At 40.9% G+C, this 24,037-nt stretch overlaps 1 protein-coding gene across 2 annotated transcripts in view; it reads right to left on the bottom strand.

Moving 5' to 3' along the window:
- The window catches only part of igsf21a (immunoglobin superfamily, member 21a), a 420,709-nt gene that overhangs the window by 370,909 nt on the left and 25,763 nt on the right, over nt 1-24,037 (bottom strand). For both annotated transcript variants that reach the window (XM_073031771.1, XM_073031770.1), the window contains exon 2: nt 19,494-19,606. In XM_073031771.1, the coding sequence (XP_072887872.1) occupies nt 19,494-19,606 (113 nt within the window). The remainder of the gene's footprint in view (nt 1-19,493; nt 19,607-24,037) is intronic.

Here is a 24,037-nt window from a genome sequence, read left to right as displayed (position 1 = left end):
ACCCTGATAGAGGTGATGTTCATCCAGTTCCATCTCTGATCTTGATTTTGCATGCTCACCTTGTGACTGACTTTCTTCTGGCTCATCCAGTCTTGTCCAACATCCCAAATACATGTGGAAAGTTTTAACAGGCTACCAAAAATTGCCCTTTAGTGGGGGCAAATAATCATGGAATCAGCAAAGGAGTTGGTGAGAATGTAAAAGAGGCTCACTTGTTGTGGTGCAGGGAAAATAAGGCAAGGGTCAATTAGACTGATGGTGCTGCTGTGATATGATTCAGTTTTTCATCAATATTAAGATTCTCACTTGCACTTGTTTGCTGATTTAAGTGAAATGCTTATATAATATTTAACTTTGCACATTCTGTAGTGATTTGCAATATTTCATATCCAAAGTTTTTGTCATGAACTATCAATTCCACGTCTATGATTCCTTATACTTGTAACGACCTGGAAAAGGTTTCCCTGCTAATGCAATGGTTTCTCTGGAGCGCACTGTTTAGGTTATGAATAGAGATAAAGGGGGCTTTGGAATGTGCACTGGCCAATGAGGGGAGGTGTTTTTCTTTCTCGAGTGCACGAGCGAAGGTTTTGTAGTCTTCTGTTCAGCGGAAGATGGAGAGAGGAGAAGCTAGAATAGGGAAGTCATAGATTGCAGGATAGAGTGGACTAGAATGGGGTCGGGAGTCAACGCCCGGTGGGGGGGAATCGATGGAGAATGAACTGATGGGAAAATAGTGAGCTCCAATGTGCGCGTTAGACTGTTTCATGAGAATGGGCCCTTTTCCTTTTCTTTTTGTTTTCTTTACTAACCCTATAGTCAAATTAAAAATTATAAAGCTTAATCGTTTAATTGCATATTGTGTACTGTTTGTTATTTCGTGGTACTGATTTGTAACAGGGGACACATCACACAACATCCACACAAATGAGATTTCTTAAGTTTGGCCGGGCCGGAGGCTGTCTTCCCCTAGATTAAGCCGCTAGCCGAACCTAGGGTTACGTACACATTAGCTCGACCAGTTAAACTGTGCATTCTGCTTGCATGCTTGAAAACCTCACCCCTTGATTAGTTGCTAAAGAACTACTGATTTTGCCACAGTTCACAGAGTGCATATAAGGGTTCACTACAGCTCTCTACTACCATTACCACTTCAGCTTTCAGTTCCTGTCTACACTTAGCAGCCTGCTTTTACCCCCTCCCCTTGACTGTATTGTAATAGGAGAGGAATGGTGCTACAACTAACGCCACAGTGCTGCATTTAGTACATTTACTTTCTCCCAGCACCAGAGACCCAGATTCAACCCTGACCTCTGTTCACAGATTTTCTTCGTAGATGGTAGTGGGGGGGCACTGGTTCCTTCCACATTTAAATTTGTGTGGGTTAATAGATTAATTGGACACTGCTAATTTTCCCTAGTGTGAGGGGTATGGTGGGATTGGGAGACATGCCCTCTTCTCATTGTTACTGTCAGGAAGGAGGTACAGAAGCCTGGAGGCAGACACTCGGCGATTCAGGAACAGCTTCTTCCCTTCTGCCGTTCAATTCCTAAATGGATATTGAACTACCTCACTCTGTTCTTATCATTTCTGTTTCTGCACTATTTAATTTCATTATTTAATATACATATATACTTACTGTATTTCATTTATTTTTTCTATATTTATTATGTATTGCATTGTATTGCTGCTGCTAAGTTAACAAATTTCATGGCATATGTCAATGATATTAAACCTGATTCTGAATGTAAGGAGAATAAAAATGAGATGTAGTAGTAGTTTAAATAGGTGGCTGATAGCTGGAATGTACTCAATGGGTTGAAGGGCCTGTTTCTATGCCTCTCTTCGACTCTAAGACAATTAGTTGCACTGTCTCAGGGTTGTAAAGCACAGGCAATTGCAGAATCAAAAGGCAAGAAAAGGAAAAGTACCATTAAAACTATTAAATGTTAAACCAGAAAATGTGAACAAGTAGTCAGGTCTACCCTTGAGAACTGAGAGCTGTCAATATGTGCATTATTTGATACACAGAGAGAGGTCAGTGCACTGAGCAATATCCTAGTAATCAACGCGGCTGATACTGCGTAATGAGGCACAATAATTCAATTAAAAACACAGCAGATTCCTTGCCTCCTCCATATGTACTTTGCTTTGAATCATAAAATGCCTTGTGAAGGATGGCAACAGCATTTAGTTGGACTCACGAGAGCCACTATCATACAGAACATTGACTCCAGCACATTGGGTAGGCCTTTGGCTCTTCTGGCTATTAGTGCACTGATCAAAGAGATTGAGTCTAACATGTCATGTTAATTACTGCAATAGAAACAACTGCAACAATCTAATCAACCTCCCACGTTGCATTTTCCAACTGGGATTTATACTAGAAAACTATAAAATTAAAATAAGCGTGCTTGTAAAGGACTGAAACAAGGCTGATTCAATCAAACGTATCCCTCAAACTAAGTAGGCTACCAAGTTTATTGATTAAAATGTCAGCAGAGTGGACTTATTGGATCTGTTTGAAGATAAGAATAGCATGTGCAGTACCAAAGTTAAAAGCAAAAAGGAAATGATATATTTATGATTTTATCATGCACATACCATGTTCTGAAAAAAACCTTGAATTGTTGGTAGCTGGGTCAGTGCTATTTGGACCAGGTATGGTGGTCACTCTTCACGGAAGGACTGAATTTGTGCAGCCACTCTCCTCAAATGCTGACAGGAGGATGTTTTCAATACTCTGAGATTTATGTGATTATTGGACTGTACTTCATATTTGTCTCCTTCAGCTTTTCTTTCTTTCGGTGTTTTCTTTCTTGTTGCTAATTGTTACTTTTTGTGAGAGGAAAGAGTTGGGAATTTGGGGGTCTGATGTTCTTGTTAGTGTTTTTCTGTGTGGGCGATTTGTTAGCTTTGGTGTGTGACAGAGGCTATGGGGGATTATGATTCCTTTGTCACTGTTTTGTTTGCGAGGAAGGAGGCTGGGGATTTGATGTTATCATCGCTGCTTTTTTCTGCAAGGGGGAGATTGAGGTTTTTTTTTGCTTTTTTTGTGAAGGAGGGGGTTAGGGATTTAATGTTATTGTCGCTGTTCTTTGCAAGGGAGGGGTATGGGGATTTGATTTTATCGTTGCTGTTTTTTTACAAGGGAGGGGGTTGGGGGTTTGGGGTATTTGATGTTCCCGCTGCTGTTTTCCATGTGGACGAATTGTTAGTTTTTTGTGCGAGGGAGGGAGTGGGGGTTTGCAAATTCTGTTTCTTTTTATTTTCCGTGCCGGGGGGGGGGGGAAGAGTTGATGATATCTTTTCAACAGTTCCCATGGTTTTTCTGTATTACATTGCTATCTAGAGAAGGCAAGTGTCAGAGTTGTATTGTACATGCATGCTTTGACAATAACATGAACCTTCGAACCTTTTGCCATCTATTACTCTGTACACTCTGCACAGGGACAGGAATACTGCACCGGTGACTAGGGTAGAATGTGATAGAACTGAATCTATTCAGATAAGGAAGCAGTTGAAGCTCGTGATAGTAGTGTGAGTCACTATGACTTAGGCATGTGCACTGGGAGCAATGGGACTCCAGTTCAGATTAAAACACAAAAGAAATGATTCCTGGGGAATGCTAGAAGAAGGGCTGTAACTGCTAAAATAGGTACATGAGGGTAGTTCCAACTCAATCCAACTCCTATAGAAGCCTTGACATGTATAATTCAAAAGAACATGCCCTTCAGTTCTTCTGCAAAACAGATTGAGATGCTCTTCAGGGCACACTACATGGTTGAAATTGATGATGAGGGAGAAATTGTGGCTGTTCAAACTGAAGCCACAACAGAATACTAATAAAGCTTGCTTGGATGTATAATCCACCATGTAATGTGTTTAAAGAAAGACAACACCATATAACAATCAACGCCCACTGGGGGATTTATATGTATAAATGTGCTACTTTATGGTGTAAATCTATCATCAGATTATTCCAAGCCACCATGAACAAGATGTTATATGAAGTCCACCAACAAAATGCTTCAATAGAAGGAACCACAGAGTGGGAAAATCTCTGAATACTGAAAGAGATATTCAGGAGATTTCATGAGGATAACGTTAAGCTCCAGGGAAGCAAATGAGCGTTCGTGCAGAAAGAAGTGGTTTATTTGTGCCTGAGGGTTGATGCAAACCAGTCAAGGGAAAAAAAATGTTGAGGCTATTGCTCAGGAAAAAAAACTTGAGAATGTCATTGAACTTTAGTCTCGCTCAGGCACAGTGCAGTGTTACGTTATACTTCTGCTGAGTACTGCAATATAATTAAAGTTGTTGCATCAAGAAAGATGCGCCAGGACATGCGGAAAGGAACTGCAGCAGGTGCAGAGCATCTGTAAGAGAAGTCGTGGTTATGGTTGCCCCTGATGATGCACAACATTACTCGTGCACTGAAGCTCGCCTTTGATGTCTCTAAATTACACAGAGCGAAAAGCCAGATTATATACAATAACCTGGTTGTATCCATTGTATTTGTGTTACATACTTAACTAGAGAAGGAGACATTGGAAACTGTACTTGGAATTTTAGGGTTCCACCAGGTCTTGCTAGGCATGTCATTCACCAATCACAAACCTTTGTTAGTCATTCTTAGAGCCAACTCCCACTATGGAGGCTTTGAAAATTCAGCTGTAGGCCATACTCTTATGAGAATCCTATAGTAGAATGCTATAGCAGACTTATTATCAAGACCTCCTTACTAAAATGGTATAAGATATAGGAGCTGAATTAGGGCCATTTGGCCCATGGAGTCTGCTCCACCATTTTATCATGGCTGATCTAGTTCCCTCTCATCCCCAATCTCCTGCCTTCTTCTTATATGCCTACATTCCCTGACCAATCAAGAATCTACTAATCTCTTTCTTAAATGTACCCAATAACTTTGCCTCCACAACCACCTGTGGCAATGAATTCCACAGATTCACCACTCTCTGGCTAAAAAAATTCCTCTTCATCTCCATTCTAAATGAACATCCCTATTTTCTGAGATTGTGCCCTCTGGTCCTGGTCTCCACCAACATAGGAAACATTTTCTCCACATCCACTCTATTTAGGCCTTTCAACATTCGACAGGTTTCAATGAGATCCCCCCCCCCCCCCCATTCTTATAAATTCCAGTGAGTACAGGCCAAGAGCCATCAATCACTCCTCATACGATAAGCCTTTCAGTCCATAAATCATTTTTGTGAACCTCCTTTGAACCCTCTCCAATGTCAGCAAATCCTTCTTTAGATAAGTGCCCAAAACTGCTCACAATACTCCAAGTGAGGTCTCACCAGTGTCTTATAAAGCCTCAACATTACTTCCTTGCTTTTATATTCTAGTCCTCTCAAAATGAACACTAACATTGCATTTGCCTTCCTCACTATTGACTTAATCTACAAACTAACCTTCAGGGAATCCTGCATGAGGACTCCTAAATCCCTTTGCACCTCAGATTTTTGAATTTTCCCTCCATTTAGAAAGCACTCTACATTTCTATTTCTTCTACCAAAGTGCATGACCATACACTTCCCAACACTGTATTCCATCTACCACTTCTTTGCCCATTCTCCTAACATGTCCGAGTCCTTCTTTAGCCTCTGTGCTTCCTCAGCACCACCTACCTCTCCACCTATCTTCGTATTGTCTGAAAATTTGGCCACAAAGCCATCAATTCCATCATTCAAATCACGGACATATAACATAAAAAGAAACAGTCCTAACACAGACCCCTGTGACACACCACTAGTCACCTGCACCCAACCAGAAGAGGTTCCTTTTATTCCCACTCTTCCCTTCCTGCTAATCAATCAATGCTCTATCCATGCTAGTATATTTCCTGTACAACCATTGGCTCTTAACTTGTTAAGCAGCCTCATGTGTGGCACCTTGTCAAAGGCCTACAGAAAATTCAAGTACACAACATCCAACAATTCTTTGTCTATCTAGCTTTTTATTTCTTCAAAAGAATTCCAACAGACTTGTCAGGCAAGATTTCCCCTTAAGGAAATCATGTTTCCCTTAGGGAAATGTCAATGTAAATGTTGTACATAATATAAAGCCTACAGAGAACGAAGGTTGACTTTCCTGTATCAGCAAAAAAAGGATGCAAGATTAACACTGAAGGAGACAGAAGAGATGACAGATACTGAGCAACAGGCAAAATGCTGGAGGGACTCAACAGATCAGGTAGCCTGTGTGGAGAGAAATGGACATTTAGTGTTGGAAGTTTGCCTCATCTTGTCTGCAAATGCCGGAATATGGAGCTGAATGCAAACTACTGAAGAGCTCAACGGGTCAAACATGGGGCTGAGAGGGAAAATAAATCAGCTATGATTGAATGGTGGAACAGACTTGATGGGCCAAATGGCCTAATTCTGTTACTACATCTTATGGTAATATAGAACAGATTCCGAGGAAGCAAAGGGATACTTAGGACTGAGGCAGGGACTCATACCAAAATGCTGACTGTCTCTTTGCCTCTACAGATACTGCTCAATTCACAGAATTCCTCCAGAATTTTTTTTTTGTCACAGAAGGATCCAGTTTGAAGATATAATTGACTATAGTTGGAATGGTTGAACTGACTTGGATGAGAATATAAAACCCTTCGAATATACACATTATGAGCTGTCCTCAGACCACGGCTGCTTCAAATTCATCACAGAGCGGTAAAACCCAAAGGAGAACAAAGCTGAATAATGGAGGAACCACAATAAGTGTTTGGACATTGGTAACATGAAAAATGTTGTTTGTGGCTTTGTCTACTGGCCTTTAGAGAATGAATCTTAAAGATCAAACTAGCAAGACTGGAGTCTGTCAAGTGAGCAAATCATAGCCCACGTGGGCAGCCCTTCAAGGTATCAAAATTGCCCGTGAGTTCATTCCAGTCGTTCTAGATAGACTAGCACATGAAAGATCTGGGCAATTTCTGGTGTTGACGGACAGTCATTCAAAGTGGATTGAAGGAGAAGGCAGAAAATAGATAAAACAGTCATCATAACACGTCCTGGGAGAAGTTCTGACTGTGTGATGGGAGTTTCTGGGCTGACAGCACCAGATGGGTTGATGATGAGGAAACAAGGATAGATGTGAATTCCCACAGGGTCACATTGATGAATTGATGTGTCAGAAACCCAAAAGGATAGCATTTGTAAATAAGTGTGATGACACTGCATTAATATTTTACTATGTGTGTGTTGCTGTGCATTTGTGCAGTCTCTCCAGAACTTCACATAAACCAAGTACACTTTCAACAGCTTTACTTCTCACATCCTGCCCTGCAAATTCTACCTCTTGTTTTTCTTTAGAGCAGAAGCCCACAGAGGCATACATATTATCCTTATATCTAAATGAAAGAACATTGGATAGTAATCTGCAATAACAGTCTACAATTATTAATGTACAGTTTAACCAAAGTACAATTGTGTTTCATATAAACCAGTTAATGCTATGATTACAGGCCTGAAAAAGGAATGTTATATAAAAACATAAATGTATGCAGAGTGCTGAGTTTGTGGAACGGGCTGCCGGCAACGGTGGTGGAGGCGGTTACAATAAGGTCTTTTAAGAGACTCCTGGATAGGTATATGGAGCTCGGAAAAATAGGGGGCTATGTGTAACCCTAGGTAATTTCTCGGGTAGGGACATATTCAGCACAGCTTTGTGGGCCAAAGGGTCTGTATTGTGCTGTAGGTTTTCTATGTTTCTATGTATTGTTACTAGTTTCTTCTACATGCATGTCAACACAGTGTTAAAAATAAAAGTAGGTTGTTTCATTTGAAAACTCTTCATTATTGGATTTCTTCCCTCTAGAATTGCTTATTTGATGTCATGAAGATGGCAAAGGGCAAAGGGCATCTCTATCCAAGATCCAGATTTACTTATCACATGTACATGGAAACGTATAGAGAAATGTGCCATTTGTGTAACACCAACACGCCTAAGGATGTACTGGGGGTATCAACATAGCATCTGCTCAATGCTCAGCAGAACAACACAGGAGACAAGAAAACAAAACTCAACTAGCACTGAAACAACATCAGCAAAACAAACACATTTTGTCCCTTCCATCTTCCCTCCACACACGCAGACTGTTCTCCAACTCCAGGACAGTCCTCCAGTCTTCGGCCATCAGGCTTCGACTTCTGGACTTCCAATCAACCTTTGGCATTGAACTCTTTGACAGGACCCCGAACTCCAGGTTTGCTGACCGTCCAGCCGTCATACCTCCTGCTTCACAGAAATCCAATCCTGGGACCCACCAATCTGGGACAGCTCGGCATCCAAGGATGTCCTTCTTCACCCGTCCAAGTTACTGGGATTCATACATGGAGTAAAGGTCTGACCTCTAACTCCTCCACATCCCTGTCCCTAAACCCTTATCTGACCCCTAACTCCCCTCTCTGTCCTCAAGACCATCCCTACAAACTTTTTTAAAAAAACAACTAAGTGTGAGCCATGATCTCGATGGACACCACAGCTCAGCACCATCTTGTAGCTTGAGCCAAAAGCCTTCAGCTAATGATGCACCTTCTGTGAGCCAAGTCCTAAAGCAAACCAGCATCCTGGCCCATTAACCCTCAACAAGAACCAGTTGGGTAACTGCCTCCTTCACAAGTGACATGTTATAAACCCATCCACATTTGGTGTTTCCAGACTGGTTTGCAGGCTCAATCTAAAGCCATAGATCCAGGCTCAGTTGGGATTATGTCTCCTAAAAATTGTAAGGAACGTGTTTTGAATTCTAGCAATACTTTGAAAACGAGTCCTTTGCTCTATGATGTACTGTTTTAATGACTGGGAGCAGAATCCAGTGTGGACATCATGCAGTAAATTACGGATTAAAAGTTGCCATTTTACACTAAGAGGAGCAATTCTTCATCTCCTTAGTGAAGCTGCAGGGGGTGGAAATGAATACGTCAATACTGTCTAATTGTTCTAAATACAAAATTGTGTATAGATGCCCAAAATGAGCACAGAGCCAGTCCTGGTAGGGGCAAACTATAATGGCATAAACGTTAGCTGTGACGGCACCCTGCCAGTGAGAACATCTGTTTAAAAAGAGCATTGGTAGAGACAGTAATTTATTCTCTAACCAGTCAAAACAATATGATAATAAGAATGGAGGGCACAGTTCAGCCTTCTGACACAAGGTGGCAGGTGGTGTAGGTTGAAAACCTGGCACTGACTAATACCATTGCTTCCTTGTGGCAGCTTTGAAGTTTTTCATTCAAATTTTCCTTCTCTTTCCTATCCAAACATCTCCCCTCCCCCTTTTAATCTGAGTGTTATTCTCAGATCTTCCTGCATGCTAATGTTAGGCACGCATGTAGACTAATGCAAAGCTACATCTCTTACAGCCTTCTTCAATGATAATTCATCTCTTCCCACACCAGGTACATTTTTTATCATTATCCCTACCCAAACGATACTGGCATTTGCTCCAGGAAGAAAAATATATATATATATATGGAGTTAAGACAGTTTTACTGTAAGTGGGCGCTTGAAGGTTGGCATGGACTCAGTGAGCAAAAGGGCCTGTTTTTGTGCTTGGTTCCAATATGTAAAGACGTGGCATTGATTTTTCAGAATGGAAAGTAATTTTGAGTTAGGGGGGTGCAATGAATTGTTTTCTATGGCTCTAACACCTGTTGGACATTCATTTCATGATGTTATCAATTCAGTACAGCTTGTAGCAACCTTGTTCAGAGACTCATCCCAAGATCATGTATTACACATCAGCTTCCCCTTATTACATGAAGTAAATATACCTGCAAGGAACAGGTGATGCTGTGTGAGCAGTGAACACCGGAAATTTGAACATGAGTGAATCTATCCTGGATATAACTGCATCAGTAAATATCAGTAGTTACGACAGCAGAGATCAAAGTAAAATGTATTTTTCAAAGTACATACAAGTCACTACATACAACCCTGAGATTCTTTTTCTTTGTCCTGCGGGCATACTCAGCAAATCTATAGAACATGGGATCAACGAACAACAAACTGCACAAGTGCAAATAGAAATAAATACCAATAAATAACAAGAGCATGAAACAACAAGACAAAAAGCCCTTAAAGTGAGATCATTGGCTGTGGGAACACCAGAGATCAAATGACTGTTTTGTTCAAGAGCCTGATAGTTGAAGGGTAGTAACTGTTGTTGCACCTGGTGGTGAGAGTCCTGATGTTCTTGCATCTTGTATCTGATGTGCATATGCATCAAAACCCTTTTCATAAATCCAAGTAGAATTCCATCCATTTCGCTTCTTTTACATCCTTACAATTATCCCTGAGAGCGCTGAGTATTTTGAGATTCAAGGTCCAACTCCAGTCTGTCACCTTCTCCAAAAGATATGGTTCTTTACCGTGGCTAAATTACAAATAAGACTACATATGGTGACAATGTTTGACCTAGCCAAGCTGCAGATGATTGGGTAATTTTGTTGCCAATCAAGGCTGGCAACTGCACTGCTGCAAGTGATGAAGATTATGCACATGGTAGGAGCATATGTCTCTTTGAACCTGCTCACTTGATTAAAGATATCCATATCTGTGTTGCTGGAGATGACAGTGCATAAATCCAAACATTCTTAATTTGTAAATTTAAACTCTGAAGTGCAACAGATTATTCATTCAAGAGAATCATCACAACAGTTTTAGTCCCTTCTCCCCGTGACACCCTGTTACAGTTACTTTACAGTAGATGTGGGAGAACTGATTTAACGTTCAATACAAAACCATAATCCAAACAATACTGTCCATTTACTGTTTCACAGCACCAGATCAGGAATGAGCAGTGTGAAATCCAGCACTGCAAGCTAACCGTCTCCAAGATCTATTATTTTGCTTTATTAGAAAAGGCTGTTTCTTGTTGCTATTGTTCAAGCTACACCAATACGTGTGGGTACTTCTTTACTATTATCTGTCACTACCTTTCAGATTGCAAGTTCATTAATAATACAGACCGCTTCCTAACTGAGTTGATTTCTTTAGCACTATGACCCCACCACATTTTTCTCAGATCCTGCAACATTTTGGAATAAAACTGAATAGATATGACATAGGAGCAGAGGAGATTATTGGGTCCTACTGCTTCTTCAGTCATTCCTCCCTTTGGTTGTCTCTCATTTGATTCCAGAGAAGCTTCATTCACAGTGCTACTGAAAGACAATTTCATGTCGGAATCTTTTTATGATAAGAATGAGCATACCTGTCCCAGCTTGTACCTTACTGTGCCACAGGAGCAACTTAAGATCTTGCTCAGGATTATTGCAAGCATGTTGAGTGCTCAGCATCTCATTTTATGCCTTTCAACATGCAATAATCATGTTTTCTTCTAACATTCTCAGGCACTGGGGTTGGCAATTCGGCCTTTTTTCACTTCAAAGTTTTATTTTAAAGTTCAAAACAAGGCTGGGCCAGAATGTCAGAAAAGACAATTAATATTGGAAGTATCTGCAAAGTACGGCAGGTTGGCCTGAATCTCTTTTTGCTGAGGAGAATCCCTTTTCTTGGGGGACACACTGAAATCATGTGTAGTGGTACAAAGCCACACTTAAAACCTAACACAAACACGAGGAAATCTGCAGATGCTGGAAATTCAAGCAACGCACACAAGATGCGGGTGGAACGCAGCAGGCCAGGCAGCATCTATAGGGAGAAGTGCAGTCGACGTTTCGGGCCTTCGTCCTGACGAAGGGTCTCGGCCTGAGACGAAGACTGCACTTCTCCCTATAGATGCTGCCTGGCCTGCTGCGTTCCACCAGCATTTTGTGTGCGTTGCTTAAAACCTAACAATTGTGTTTACCAGCAGTATTTGATAATGGCACGAGGTTTAGAAGCCTTAAGTCCCGCACCACCAGGTTCAAAAACAGCTACTTCCCTTCAACTATCCAGCTCTGGAACCAACCCACACAGCTCTATGCTCCCTCAGCATATCAACACTATGACCATTTTGTACTACAATGGACTTCGTCTTTTTTTTGTTCTAATTATGTTCTTTCTTGTAATTTTCTTATTTATTTTATTTATCGACATACAGCATGGAACAGGCCCCTGTGGCCCTGTGAGCCACAGCACCCAGTAATCCCCCCGATTTAACCCTACTTAACCACGGGATAATTTACAATGACCAATTAACCTACCAACCGGTAGTGGGGTGTGTCAGGAATGGACAGGAGGAGGAGTATAGGAAACTGATACAGGACTTTGTGATATGGTGCAACTCAAACTACCTGCGTCTCAATATCACCAAGACCAAGGAGATGGTGGTGGACTTTAGGAGATCTAGGCCTCATATGGAGCCAGTGATCATTAATGGAGAATGTGTGGAGCAGGTTAAGACCTACAAGTATCTGGGAGTACAGTTAGACGAGAAGCTAGACTGGACTGCCAACACAGATGCCTTGTGCAGGAAGGCACAGAGTCGACTGTACTTCCTTAGAAGGTTGGCGTCATTCAATGTCTGTAGTGAGATGCTGAAGATGTTCTATAGGTCAGATGTGAAGAGCGCCCTCTTCTTTGTGGTGGCGTGTTGGGGAGGAAGCATTAAGAAGAGGGACGCCTCACGTCTTAATAAGCTGGTAAGGAAGGTGGGCTCTGTCGTGGGCAAAGTACTGGAGAGTTTAACATCGGTAGCTGAGCAAAGGGCGCTGAGTAGGCTACGGTCAATTATGGAAAACTCTGAACATCCTCTACGTAGCACCATCCAGAGACAGAGAAGCAGTTTCAGCGACAGGTTACTATCGATGCAATGCTCCTCAGACAGGATGAAGAGGTCAATACTCCCCAATGCCATTAGGCTTTACAATTCAACCGCCAGGACTTAAGAACTTTTTAAAAGCTATTACTAATGCTTTTTGAGATAGTGATTTAGATGCATATCTTTTTTTTTTACTGAGTTAAGTATTGTATGTTATTAGTTTTGCTACAACAAGTGTATGGGACATTGGAAAAAAAGTTGAATTTCCCCATGGGGATGAATAAAGTATCTATCTATCTATCTATCTATCTATCTTTGTACCGTGGGAGGAAACTGGAGCGCCCGGAGGAAACCCACTGGGTCACGAGGAGAAAGTACAAACTCCTCATAGTCAACAGGAGGATTTGAACCTGGGTCACTGGTACTGTAAAGCGTTGTGCAAACCGCTCTACTACCGAGACACTCTAAGACGTTGCACAATTTAATTTTCTTTCGAATGTTGTAAATGTGATGCTGTGTGTCTGTGATGCTGCTGCACAAGTAAGGTTTTTCGATGCGTATGTATACTGGCAGATATGCCAATAAACTTCACATTGAGAACACAACCATACAAGTAATACATCGTTGCTCTTCATGTCTTCATGCGTAGGTTGAAGGACCGTGGAGAGAAGGCAAACAGAACCCACCCTTCTCTACAATGGAGGTGATCTCTGAAGGCATGAGCCAAAATTATTTCACAAACTAGTAGTTTGCATATGTAGGGATTTGTGCACAGTATTAACTGCACAAATCCAAGGCAGCAATGATTAGGATAGGCAGTTAATGTTTCCTGGCAGTTCTGGCAAGAGTAACAATATTACTGGGACTACCTGACCAACCTAACTGAGATCAGTTCTCATGTAGATGAAGTACCGGAAAAGGCAGACAGAATAGACGTGACGATAATATAAGCACAGCATGAGAGCATGGAGGAACGTGGCTGATCGAGGACAGTAGAACCACCACACTTCTTAAGGGGTAGATAATAACAGTTTCCCTGGCTGAGATTACCCTCATCCAGTGAATGAGTAGGAAAAACAGTCTTCTATAAATCATTTCACCATGCTTCAGTTTATCCTTCTCATTCTCAGTCCTGTTCCTTTTTGGACTAATAAACTCAAGAAGCCTATTCATCCCTGCATTGGCAGATAACCTGTCCATCAATTACTGTTTAAATACATTACGTTAATATTGCAGCTCTCCATATGTTCAGTAGATGACAGAAATCCCTGGTAATGACGGTAAATTGGTTATGAAACTGATCGCATTAAACCAACCTACAAATTACATTACCTTCCCCGTGACCCCAATTAAAGATTCTTCCAATAATTACCTGATTCAGGTCTCCAAGTAGTACTGCTATTTTTCACTGCCTTTTTACAGTACTGATCTTAACAACAGCTGAAATATTCCCACAGCACATAGCTTCGAAGGCTTTGAAGCTGATCGTCTATCGCCTCAACTGAAATTTTGCTTTAACAACACCTGAAAACTGTGGTGTATGTAACTTCCCATCCTCCTGCAAGTGCTTAAAATCTCATCATTATATTTAGCCACTGTTTCCTCATTTCAAAAGCAGCCAACTGACATTAACTGACCCCAGCATTAGCTACAAGAGAGGGGAAGAGCCAGAGAATAAAAAGAAGATATGGCAAGATGGGATAAAAGAATAGATTTGATTTTACCTCAGGGATGACTAAAAGAGGAGAGTATCCAAATCACTAGGCAGATTATTTGACTCCCTCAGGAGAGCTTTATTTAACAATGCATAATATGTATCAATAGGGTTGACTGAATTCCTTAACATCTATAAATATAAGATATCAGTTCACTCTTTAAGCCTAAATTTCAGTTCTTTCAAACCTACCTCAAGTGATTTTCAAACCATAACCTAATTGGCAAGCATTAAGGCAATAAGATCTTTTGGAAGACTTTTATAAAGTGGGGCATGAGAAAACAAAATAATATTTAGTGCTCTGGGATTATTCTTTCTCGGGAGCTGGAATATAACACACGGGTATTTCAACAGCATTTGATACCCAGCAACAGGCAATCTAGGAGATGAGTTATAATCAACATTGGAAACAGCACGGGCAGAAAATAAACAGGCCTAGAGATTAATGTGTACCTGAGCCCCCAGGTTTCAATGCGTTGTATTGGCACATGGTAATACACAGCATGAGTTAGTGCCGAAGTTCATGGGTTGGATTTCAGGGCTCAGAAGTGAAATCAATGGGCCTCAGGAACTATCTTTGGGAAGGGTGGAGGGTGTGTTTGAGTTAGCAAGTGCTGATGGAAATCAAATGGGTTAGGCAGCATCTGTGGAAGGAAATGGACAGAAAATACTTCAGGTCGAAACACTTGACCTGAATTGGAAGATAGATGGAGGCAGTCAGCATAAAGAGGTGAAGGAAGAGCTGGAGCTAAAGCTGGCGAACAATAGATGGATTCAGGTGAGGAAGGACTATAGGCAGATGAGGGAGGGAAGAATGGAAATAGTAACAGAGCCTGAGAAGTGATAGGTGGAGGTGACAAAGGGCTGCAAAAGATGGAATATTATAGGAAAGGAAGGTGGAGCAAGGAATCTAAAAGGAGAAGTAGGATAGACAGATAGGAAAAGTAGCAGAAGGGCACCCAGTTGGATAACTGTGTGGGTGATGGGCAGATGGAGTGGGTGTAGCAGTAAGTGGTGGATCAGGTGGTGAGAGAAATGGGACAGACGGCAAACAGTTGAATGTTTATGCCATCAGGCTGTAGCCTTCCCTGTCAGAATATGAGGTGCTTTTCCTGGAGTTTACACTTAGCCTCACTCCGGCAATAGAAAAGGCCAAAGTCAGGCAGGTTGGTAGACGTATAGGTGTTAAAGGTAGCGTTATGTGGGAGGAAAGATTGCAAACCTAAGAGTATTTTTTGGGAGATGACAGGAGAATCATAAACATTGGGACTAGGATTGGTTGGGGGAAGAGTGCTGGTAGATGAGTGGAGGTTTGGGAACATGGTCATCAGAAAAAGGGGCCTGGACATGAGAACACAAAATGCTGGTGGAATACAGCAGGCCAGGCAGCATCTATAAGGAGAAGCACTATCGACATTTCGGGCCGAGACCCTTCGTTGGCATGACTTGATGGCATGAACATTGACTTCTCTAACTTCCATTAATGCCCCTCCTCCCCTTCTTATCCCATCCCTGACATATTTAGTTGTTTGCCTGTTCTCCATCTCCCTCTGGTGCTTCCCCACCACCCTTCTTTCTCCCGAGGTCTCCCGTCCCATAATCTTTTCCCTTCTCCAGCTCTCTATCACTTTCGCTAATCACCTTTCCAGCTCTTAGCTTCATCCCACCCCCTCCGGTCTTCTCCTATCATTTTGCATTTCCCCCTCCCCCACTACTTTCAAATCTCTTACTATCTCTCCTTTCAGTTAGTTCTGACGAAGGGTCTTGGCCCGAAACATCGACAGTGCTTCTCCTTATAGATGCTGCCTGGCCTGCTGTGTTCCACCAGCATTTTGTGTGTGTTGTTTGAATTTCCAGCATCTGCAGATTTCCTCGTGTTTGCTCTTGACATGAGAACTGAGAAGAAGACTAGAAATCTCAGGATTAGAACCCAAGCCAAATGAATGAGGGTGTCTTTTGTCTTTCTGGAGACTACCAGTAAAGAGATTGACTGTTTGTTTGGCAACAATTCACATTTCCAAATATCTATTGATTCTGCTTTCAAAACTAGATCCTTATAATGTGAAATACAAAATGTAGAGCTATCCTTTAAAAGGTTTTGTACATCACTGTGTCACGTGGAAATTTCTAGATGTTTTAATGCAAGTATCGGTTCATCCAGTCCAATGTTGAGAATTGTTGCAGCGATCAGAAGCAGGAATTAGGCTTCCTATTTACACTTACAGCTGGACTACTGTCTGCTTCATACCTGAGGAAAGTACAAAGACACCTCCTAATCATCCTTTGCCAACACAACATCATTGTGATCATAAATTTTGATCAAAGGTGGTGATTAATCAGCATACAGAAAGGAGATTAAAAATTTGGCTGAGTGGTGTCGTAACAGCAACCTCTCACTCAATGTCAGCAAGACCAAGGAACTGATTCTAGAATCAGGAGAGGGAAACCAGAGGTCCTCGACCCATTCCTTGTCAGAGGTGGAGAGGGGCAGTAACTTTAAATTCCTAGGTGACACTATCTCAGAGGATCTACCATATAAACGTAATTGCAAAGAAAAAATGGCAGCACCTCTACTTTCTTAGGAGTCTTTAGAGATTCAGCATGTGATCAAAAACCTTGATAAACTTCTATAGATGTGTAGTGGAGAGTGTATTGACTGGCTGCATTACAGCCTGGTATGGGAACACCAATGCCATTGAGCGTAAAATTGAGCTGTGGATATAGCTCAGTACATCACTGGCAAAATCCTCCCAATGACTGAGCACATACTTGAAACACTATCGTATAAAAGTAGCATCCATTATGAAAGATCCTCACCACCCACACCATGCTCTTTTCTCGCTGCTCCCATCAGGTAGAAGGTACAAGAACCTTAGGACTCGCAACACCGGGTTCAAGAGAAGTGACTACCCCTCAACCATCAGGCTCTTGAATAAAAGAGGATAACTACACTCATTAATTGAGATGTTCCCACAACCAATGATCTCACTTTAAGGATGTTTTCTCTTGTTATTTCATGTTCTCCTTATTTATTGCTATTTATTTATATTTACATTTGCACAATTTGTTGTCTTCTATGCCCTTTCTCTTTCATCGATCCTGTTTACAGTTACTATTCTATAGATTTGCTGAGTATGCCCACAGGAAAAGGAATCTCAGGATTGTATGTGGTGACATGTGTGTACTCTGATAATAAAATTTACTTTGCGTTTTTGAACATTGAAAAGAGCACTAAATGCAGGCACTATTTATCTTAAGATGTGTGTATTGTTTTGAATAGTTTACGTCAGAGTCCCCTTTATTTCTTAACTTGTTGTCTGTCTTCTCCTCCTTTCATATATCTCATTTTATACTTCTTCCTTTACAAGACTGACTCCTTTGAACCAGATAGCTGGGCATCTAAAGAATTTGTACCACAATAAAGGTCACACTCAAAGGGTTGTAAAAGCAATCTTTAGACATGATAGTTAACATTTTTGGTGTCTTCTAATATAGAGTATCTCATGGTTCAGAAACCTGACGAGTCTCTGTCAACCAAAGTCAAGCAATGAACTAATTACTGATCTCATCCCTACTGAGTGAGATGGTTAGGTGATGGGGGTCCAATCTAATCTCTCAACCAGACCAAAAGTCCAAGGACTTTAAAGAGTCCTTGAAAGTCAGTCCATAGGCTGTAGGAGCAATTCAGTGAACTCGTCACAGAAAGAATATTTGTTTGCCATATTGGTAGCTCTGGACACTGGCGTCCCCCATCACTGGCTGCATTCTATTTAGTGAGCGGACCAGGGTTTGAGTGCAACCAAGTCATAAATACTACATTCATCCTGCCTGCTTGGCTACAATTAATGCAGAGGGCCAATATAAAGCAAGTTTCTGTGTTGTGATGTATAATTCAAAAATAAATTTATTATTAAAGTACATATATGTCTCCATACACAACTCTGAGATTCATTTTGTTGGGGGCATTCACAGTGAATACAAGACCACAATTGAGTCAATAAAAGACCATATGAAACAGGGTGGACAAACAACCAGTGTGCAAAGGACAACAAACTGTGCAAATACAAAAATAAATAATCAATAAATATTGAGACCAGGAGTTGAAGAGTCCTTGAAAGTCAGTCCATAAGTTATAGGAGCAGCTCAGTGAACTATTCACCGAAAGTTGCATCAGGCTTTGTAGAACATCTGAAAGATGTATTGTTCTTAATGCAATTATCAATTAATCACTGTAAAGATTTAAAGAATGATGAGGCCTCTTTTCCTTTTAACTAAGAGTGAATTTTTTGACTGCCTGTAATCAAAGCTTAGATCCGTGGACTCAGTTTTTGGTTCAGATCATTGTTTTTCACTCCAATTGTTTGCATGCTTCATTTTACCCCTTTCTCTTGCATATTGGTTGTTGGTCTTTTATTTTTAATGTTTTATTCTTTTCTTCTTTAATTTGTGTTCTGGTGGGTTTCTTGCCTTGTGGCTACCTGTGAGCAAACAAATAGGTTGTATAATTGATACATTCTTTGATAATAAATGTACTCCGAATCTTTGGAAAGCTCAGAGAAGTGCAGAGTGTCATAGCTCTGAAATTCTGAAGAAGACTGAGTAAGAGTAGGCAAAATATCAATGAGCTGGATTTCAGCACGAAGTGGAAGAATTTGAATCAAAAGAATAAAATACTATTCTGCAGGAGGAAAGAACACAGCCGTAGTGAAGAAAGAGACTAGAATATTTGTGGAGGTTCAGAACAGGACTAGTTGATGAGTCCAAGAGAGGTTCCAACAATCATATTTTGGAACTGTTTGATCCAGCCACACTGAAACTAGTTTCCAAAACTCAATATGAAGCGGATGGGAGGTGGGGAGGGGGCAGGTGGCAGAGCAGAAGGAGATTGTAGAGTAATAGCCAACAATATCATAATATCGAGTACACTTCATTAAAAGGTTTGGACATCCACAAAAATATTTAAGTAGTCTAAAAATTATTTTCCATCTGTTTTCTGCTAATGATTTTCAGTAATAGGAGGCCCTGGTGGCAGAGGCAGTCAGTGCTTACCTTGTACCACACAATCTCACGCAGCCTCCCATCTGTTTTGAAGTTACATTTTAAAGTAACAGCATCGCCCGCTACTACAGGGGAGATTGGTTCAATGTTCACCGTCAAATATCCTGCAGCACCAACAAACAAGAAGAACAACGTTACTTCAGAGTGAAAAAAAAATCTGCAACACCAACAGAGGCAGTCAATTAATTTTCACGCCAATAACATGTTTTTATTTAATTATCTGTGTTAATTTAGGTTCTTAGTTATTGGGCAAAATTTTACTTAACAAATACATCCAGCCAAAGGGCTAGGAACTCAGCACAGGATTGGAAAAATAAAAACAATGGAGTAAAATCAGACAGAATCCATAGAAATAGGTGTCACAATACAAAATGCTGTTAAAATTGTCCATAGGATTCTTCCTCACCTCTTTCAATTTTTCTAACTGTACATCTATTTAATTTTGCCTTAAGTGTTTATCTGCTATCACCTTAAATACCTCTATATCAATTCCATTTTTTCCAGCTATTCCGTGTGGTAGAAATTTCACATTCATACATTATAGAGGTAACAAGGTCCTTTAATTTCCTCATTTGATTTATTCGTGACCATTTTACAGTTATTGCCCCTCAAGTTGAGACATGTACTCAATGTCTAACTTAATTAGTACATCCATAATTTTAAACAGCTTCATCAGGTTAGTTCTTTCTATTAAAAACTTGTACTGATTAGTCTTTGCTAAGAAGTTATAGCTTCAAAATTGCAGTATCATCCAACTCATTTATATGGCTTCCCCAGAGTCTCTATTATCTTGCTGTATTATGTAGAACAGAACCATGCATGGAAACCATCAAGAGTGTGATAACAAGGGCAGCATCCTGAGGCCACCCTCAGGGTGGAGAAGCAACACCTTAAATTCCGTCTGGGTACCCTCCAATCTGATGGGCATGAATATCGATTTCTCCTTCCGGTAAACAAATTTCACCTCCCCCCCAACCCCTTCCTCTTCCTCACTCTGACCGTTTACTTCTTTCTCACCTGCCTATCACTTACACAGGGTCATCTCCTCCTTCCCTTTCACCTTTGGCCCACTCTCCTCTCCTATCAGATTCTTTCTTCTCCAGTTTTTGACCCTTTCCAAACACCCGGCTTCACCCATCACCTTCCAGTTAGCCACTTTCCCCTCCCCCTACCATTTTATTCCGGCATCTTCCCCCTTCCCTTTCAGTCCTGAAGAAGGGTCTCAGCTCAAAACGTCGACTGTTTATTCTTTTCCATAGATGCTGCCTGAGCTGCTGAGTTCCTCCAGCTTTTTGTGCATTGGCAATACTCTTTAATGTGATGATCAATCGATCATTGTGAGTGATTAAGTAGTGAGGTGATACCCTTGTCACATCCTCCCCAACTTTTTTCCTTTTACTACTAATTCATTGACAACACATCAGGAAGGAGGTACGGGAGCCTGAGGTCCCACACCACCACGTTCAACAACAGTTATTACCCTTCAACCGTCAGGCTCCAGAACTAGTGTGGATAAATTCACTCACCTCACCCCTAAATTGATTCCATACCTATGGGCTATCTTTCAAGACACTACAATTCATGTTCTCAGTATTATTATTTATTATTACTGTTATGTTTATTTGCACAATTTGTCTTCTTTTCCACAGTGATTGCCTGTCATTCTTTGGTGTCGTTTTTCCATTTATTCTACAGATTTCTCTATTTTAATCTGAATGCCTGCAGTGAGAGGCATATTAGTAGGCTAGTGGTTAGCGCAATGCCTTATAGTACCAGCCATCTGGGTTCAATTCCTGCCACTGCCTGTAAGGAGTTTGTACGTTCTCCCTGTGCCTGTGTGGATTTCTTCCAGGTGCTCCAGTTCCCTCACACGTTCCTACATATTTTGATAATAAATACACTTTGAATTTTGAAATTATAAATCTCTCCCCATTTTCAAAGTAAATTAAGACTTTGATGGGTGAAGAAGTTCAGCGCTCTGAAGTTCTGGAGAAGCATGAGAGTAAGGAAAGGCTCAGTAAGCTAAATTTCAACACCAAGAGGAGGAACCTGAAGCAAAAGAAGGGCAAGAGAACATTTCACAGGAGCAAAGCACACAAGAAGTATGTTCAAAGCGAGAATGGGGAGCAGCTGCATTGGCTAGGATTTCTTTTCCATCTCCTCCAACCCACATATTCTGGAACAGTGTGTAGTTGAGTGACAACTGGAGCCAACAACTATGATTAGAAGTGGTGTTCGACTGCCTCTGGCTTGAGCATTGTGATATCCCTAATGTCACATGGCATCACTGTGGTGAACTACATATACCTGTCTGGACACGCCCCCCCTGCTGACTGCTCCTGTGGCTCCTCCCACAGACCCCTGTATAAAGGCGATTGGAGGCACTGCTCCTCCCTCAGTCTCCAGGATGTCGTATGGTGGTCTCTTGCTGCTGACTGCTCTCTTCCAGCGAATAAAAGCATATATCTCGCCTCACGTCTCCGAGAATTATTGATGGTGCATCAATCACTACTCATGTGCATATTTTCACCAGCAGTACTTAGTCCCCAAAGGCTAGAGAACACAGCCATCTTTCAGCCACGTGTTGTCTCCATCCATACACATCTTCTTCACTGTTTTATCCCTGTCTCAATTAAATTTGCCTTCATCAATTTTGATTAGCCACCCTCACCTCCTGCGGAGGAGACTGACCCTTGCCGACATGCTCAGGAAATGCAATGGCATCACTGCTTCAGAATCAGGGAAAAATATTTTTAAAGCACAAGTCAACCTGATTTCTCATTCCAAAACACGATTAAATAATCTTGGTGAGGAAGATTAATTGAGAGACACAACAAGATGGAAAAACCTGTTAACCCTCAGGGTCTGATATCTGCCCTGTTCAAATGCATTGGGAGATTGAAATAATAATACATGCATTTTGTACTCTGCCTCTGAAATTCAGTCCCATCTGCTTTGTAGAATGGTGCACTGAAACTCCTAGGCTTATACATGAATAGCAACCACTTGTTTGAGGTACAAGGTGTTACCATTACCAATGGAATCATTTTACCTCAAGAGAAGAGTACAGGAAGACATAAAAAAAAGTAATTGGGTAGTGTCTGGCTGGTCGGCAAAAGCTTATTTTTATCTATATTTCTGTGCAAGATTTCCCTTATATCCAACAGTTATATTTATTTCTAATTTTAAAGTTTATAAGATGTGGAGCGCAGTTTCAGCATATCCTTTCAGGAGCTGGAAACCAATCTTCTTCACTTCTGCATCTGCCATTTAAAAAAATTGTTGCTCTGCACTTTCATTAGTCTTCAATGTAAATCAATCCAAAATGATCTGAAAAGAAGTCAGGCTTTATTATTGATTACACAGGCAGTATATGCAGGACAATTTGTCCCATGGAAAGAGAGAAATGGTGACAGAACATTTAAAAAATCTTTGCATTAAATTTTAATCTGAAGTCTGTCTATCCTCTTAAGTGATGAACTGGAAGCCACGATATTATGTGAGCCAAATGCAGGGAGTTCTCCACCTAGCAAAAATCTATCCCTTAATATATTCCAAAAGCAGAAAGGTTGCTCATGGGACATAGGTAAATGGGAACATAAGGAAAGATGTGGACCAGTTAGCCCTCTGATCCTGATTTTCTATTCAGTAAGATCATGGCAAATCTGTGACATCAGCCCCTTAATTTTTAATGGCTTTGCTTAACAAAATCTCACAATTTCTAATCTAATATTAATAATTGACTAAGATTCAATAGTTCTTTGTGGAGTAGCAATCCAAATCTTGAGAGGGAAGTGTTTACTATAGAACAGGGATTCCCAGCCTTTTTTATGCCGTGGACCAATACATTAAACAAGGGTTCTGTGGACCCCAGGTTGGGAGCCCCAGCTCTGGAAAGACCTGCTCTAAATTTTAAGGTTTGTTCCCTATTCTACCCAGAGTAGACATGATTTCTCTCTCTGTTTACACTAATGTAACCTGAAAACTTTAATAAATTTACTCTGAGAGAGAATATAACATTTATGGAATTTCCTTGTAATTTTAACTTCTGGGCATTCTAGTGGCAGAACTACTCCACTTCTCCAGGTGTGATCAATTTACGGTGTACTGCTGTATCATGACCTTTGTCATAAAAAAAGGCCAACAAAGATTCAGCCTATTTTAATATTTACTAAGCCTATTCACGACAAATTAATATTCTATGTACATGGACCCTCAAGGTCACATTAAATCTCTGATGCTTCTATCTTTCTGCCGTTTACTAAATTCTGTTTTATATTTCCACAGCCTGAAGTGGGTGACAATGTTGCCGATATGGATTCTATTTGTCACAATTTTGTTCACATGATTAATCTATTTATCTCCCTTTGCAACATAGCAATTGGATCCATTCTACTTGTAGGGCTGTCTATCGCTGTGTCATTGGGTAACTTAGACATATTGCTTTCTACCACATCATTTGAGACACTTACAAATGTGATGGATAGTTATGGTCCAGCTCTGTTCTATCTGGACCTGTCATATCCTGTCAATCT

Source organism: Hemitrygon akajei, chromosome 29 (genome assembly GCF_048418815.1).
Source record: "Hemitrygon akajei chromosome 29, sHemAka1.3, whole genome shotgun sequence".
Taxonomy (NCBI): domain Eukaryota; kingdom Metazoa; phylum Chordata; class Chondrichthyes; order Myliobatiformes; family Dasyatidae; genus Hemitrygon; species Hemitrygon akajei.
This window is presented reverse-complemented; position numbering and strand designations above follow the sequence as displayed.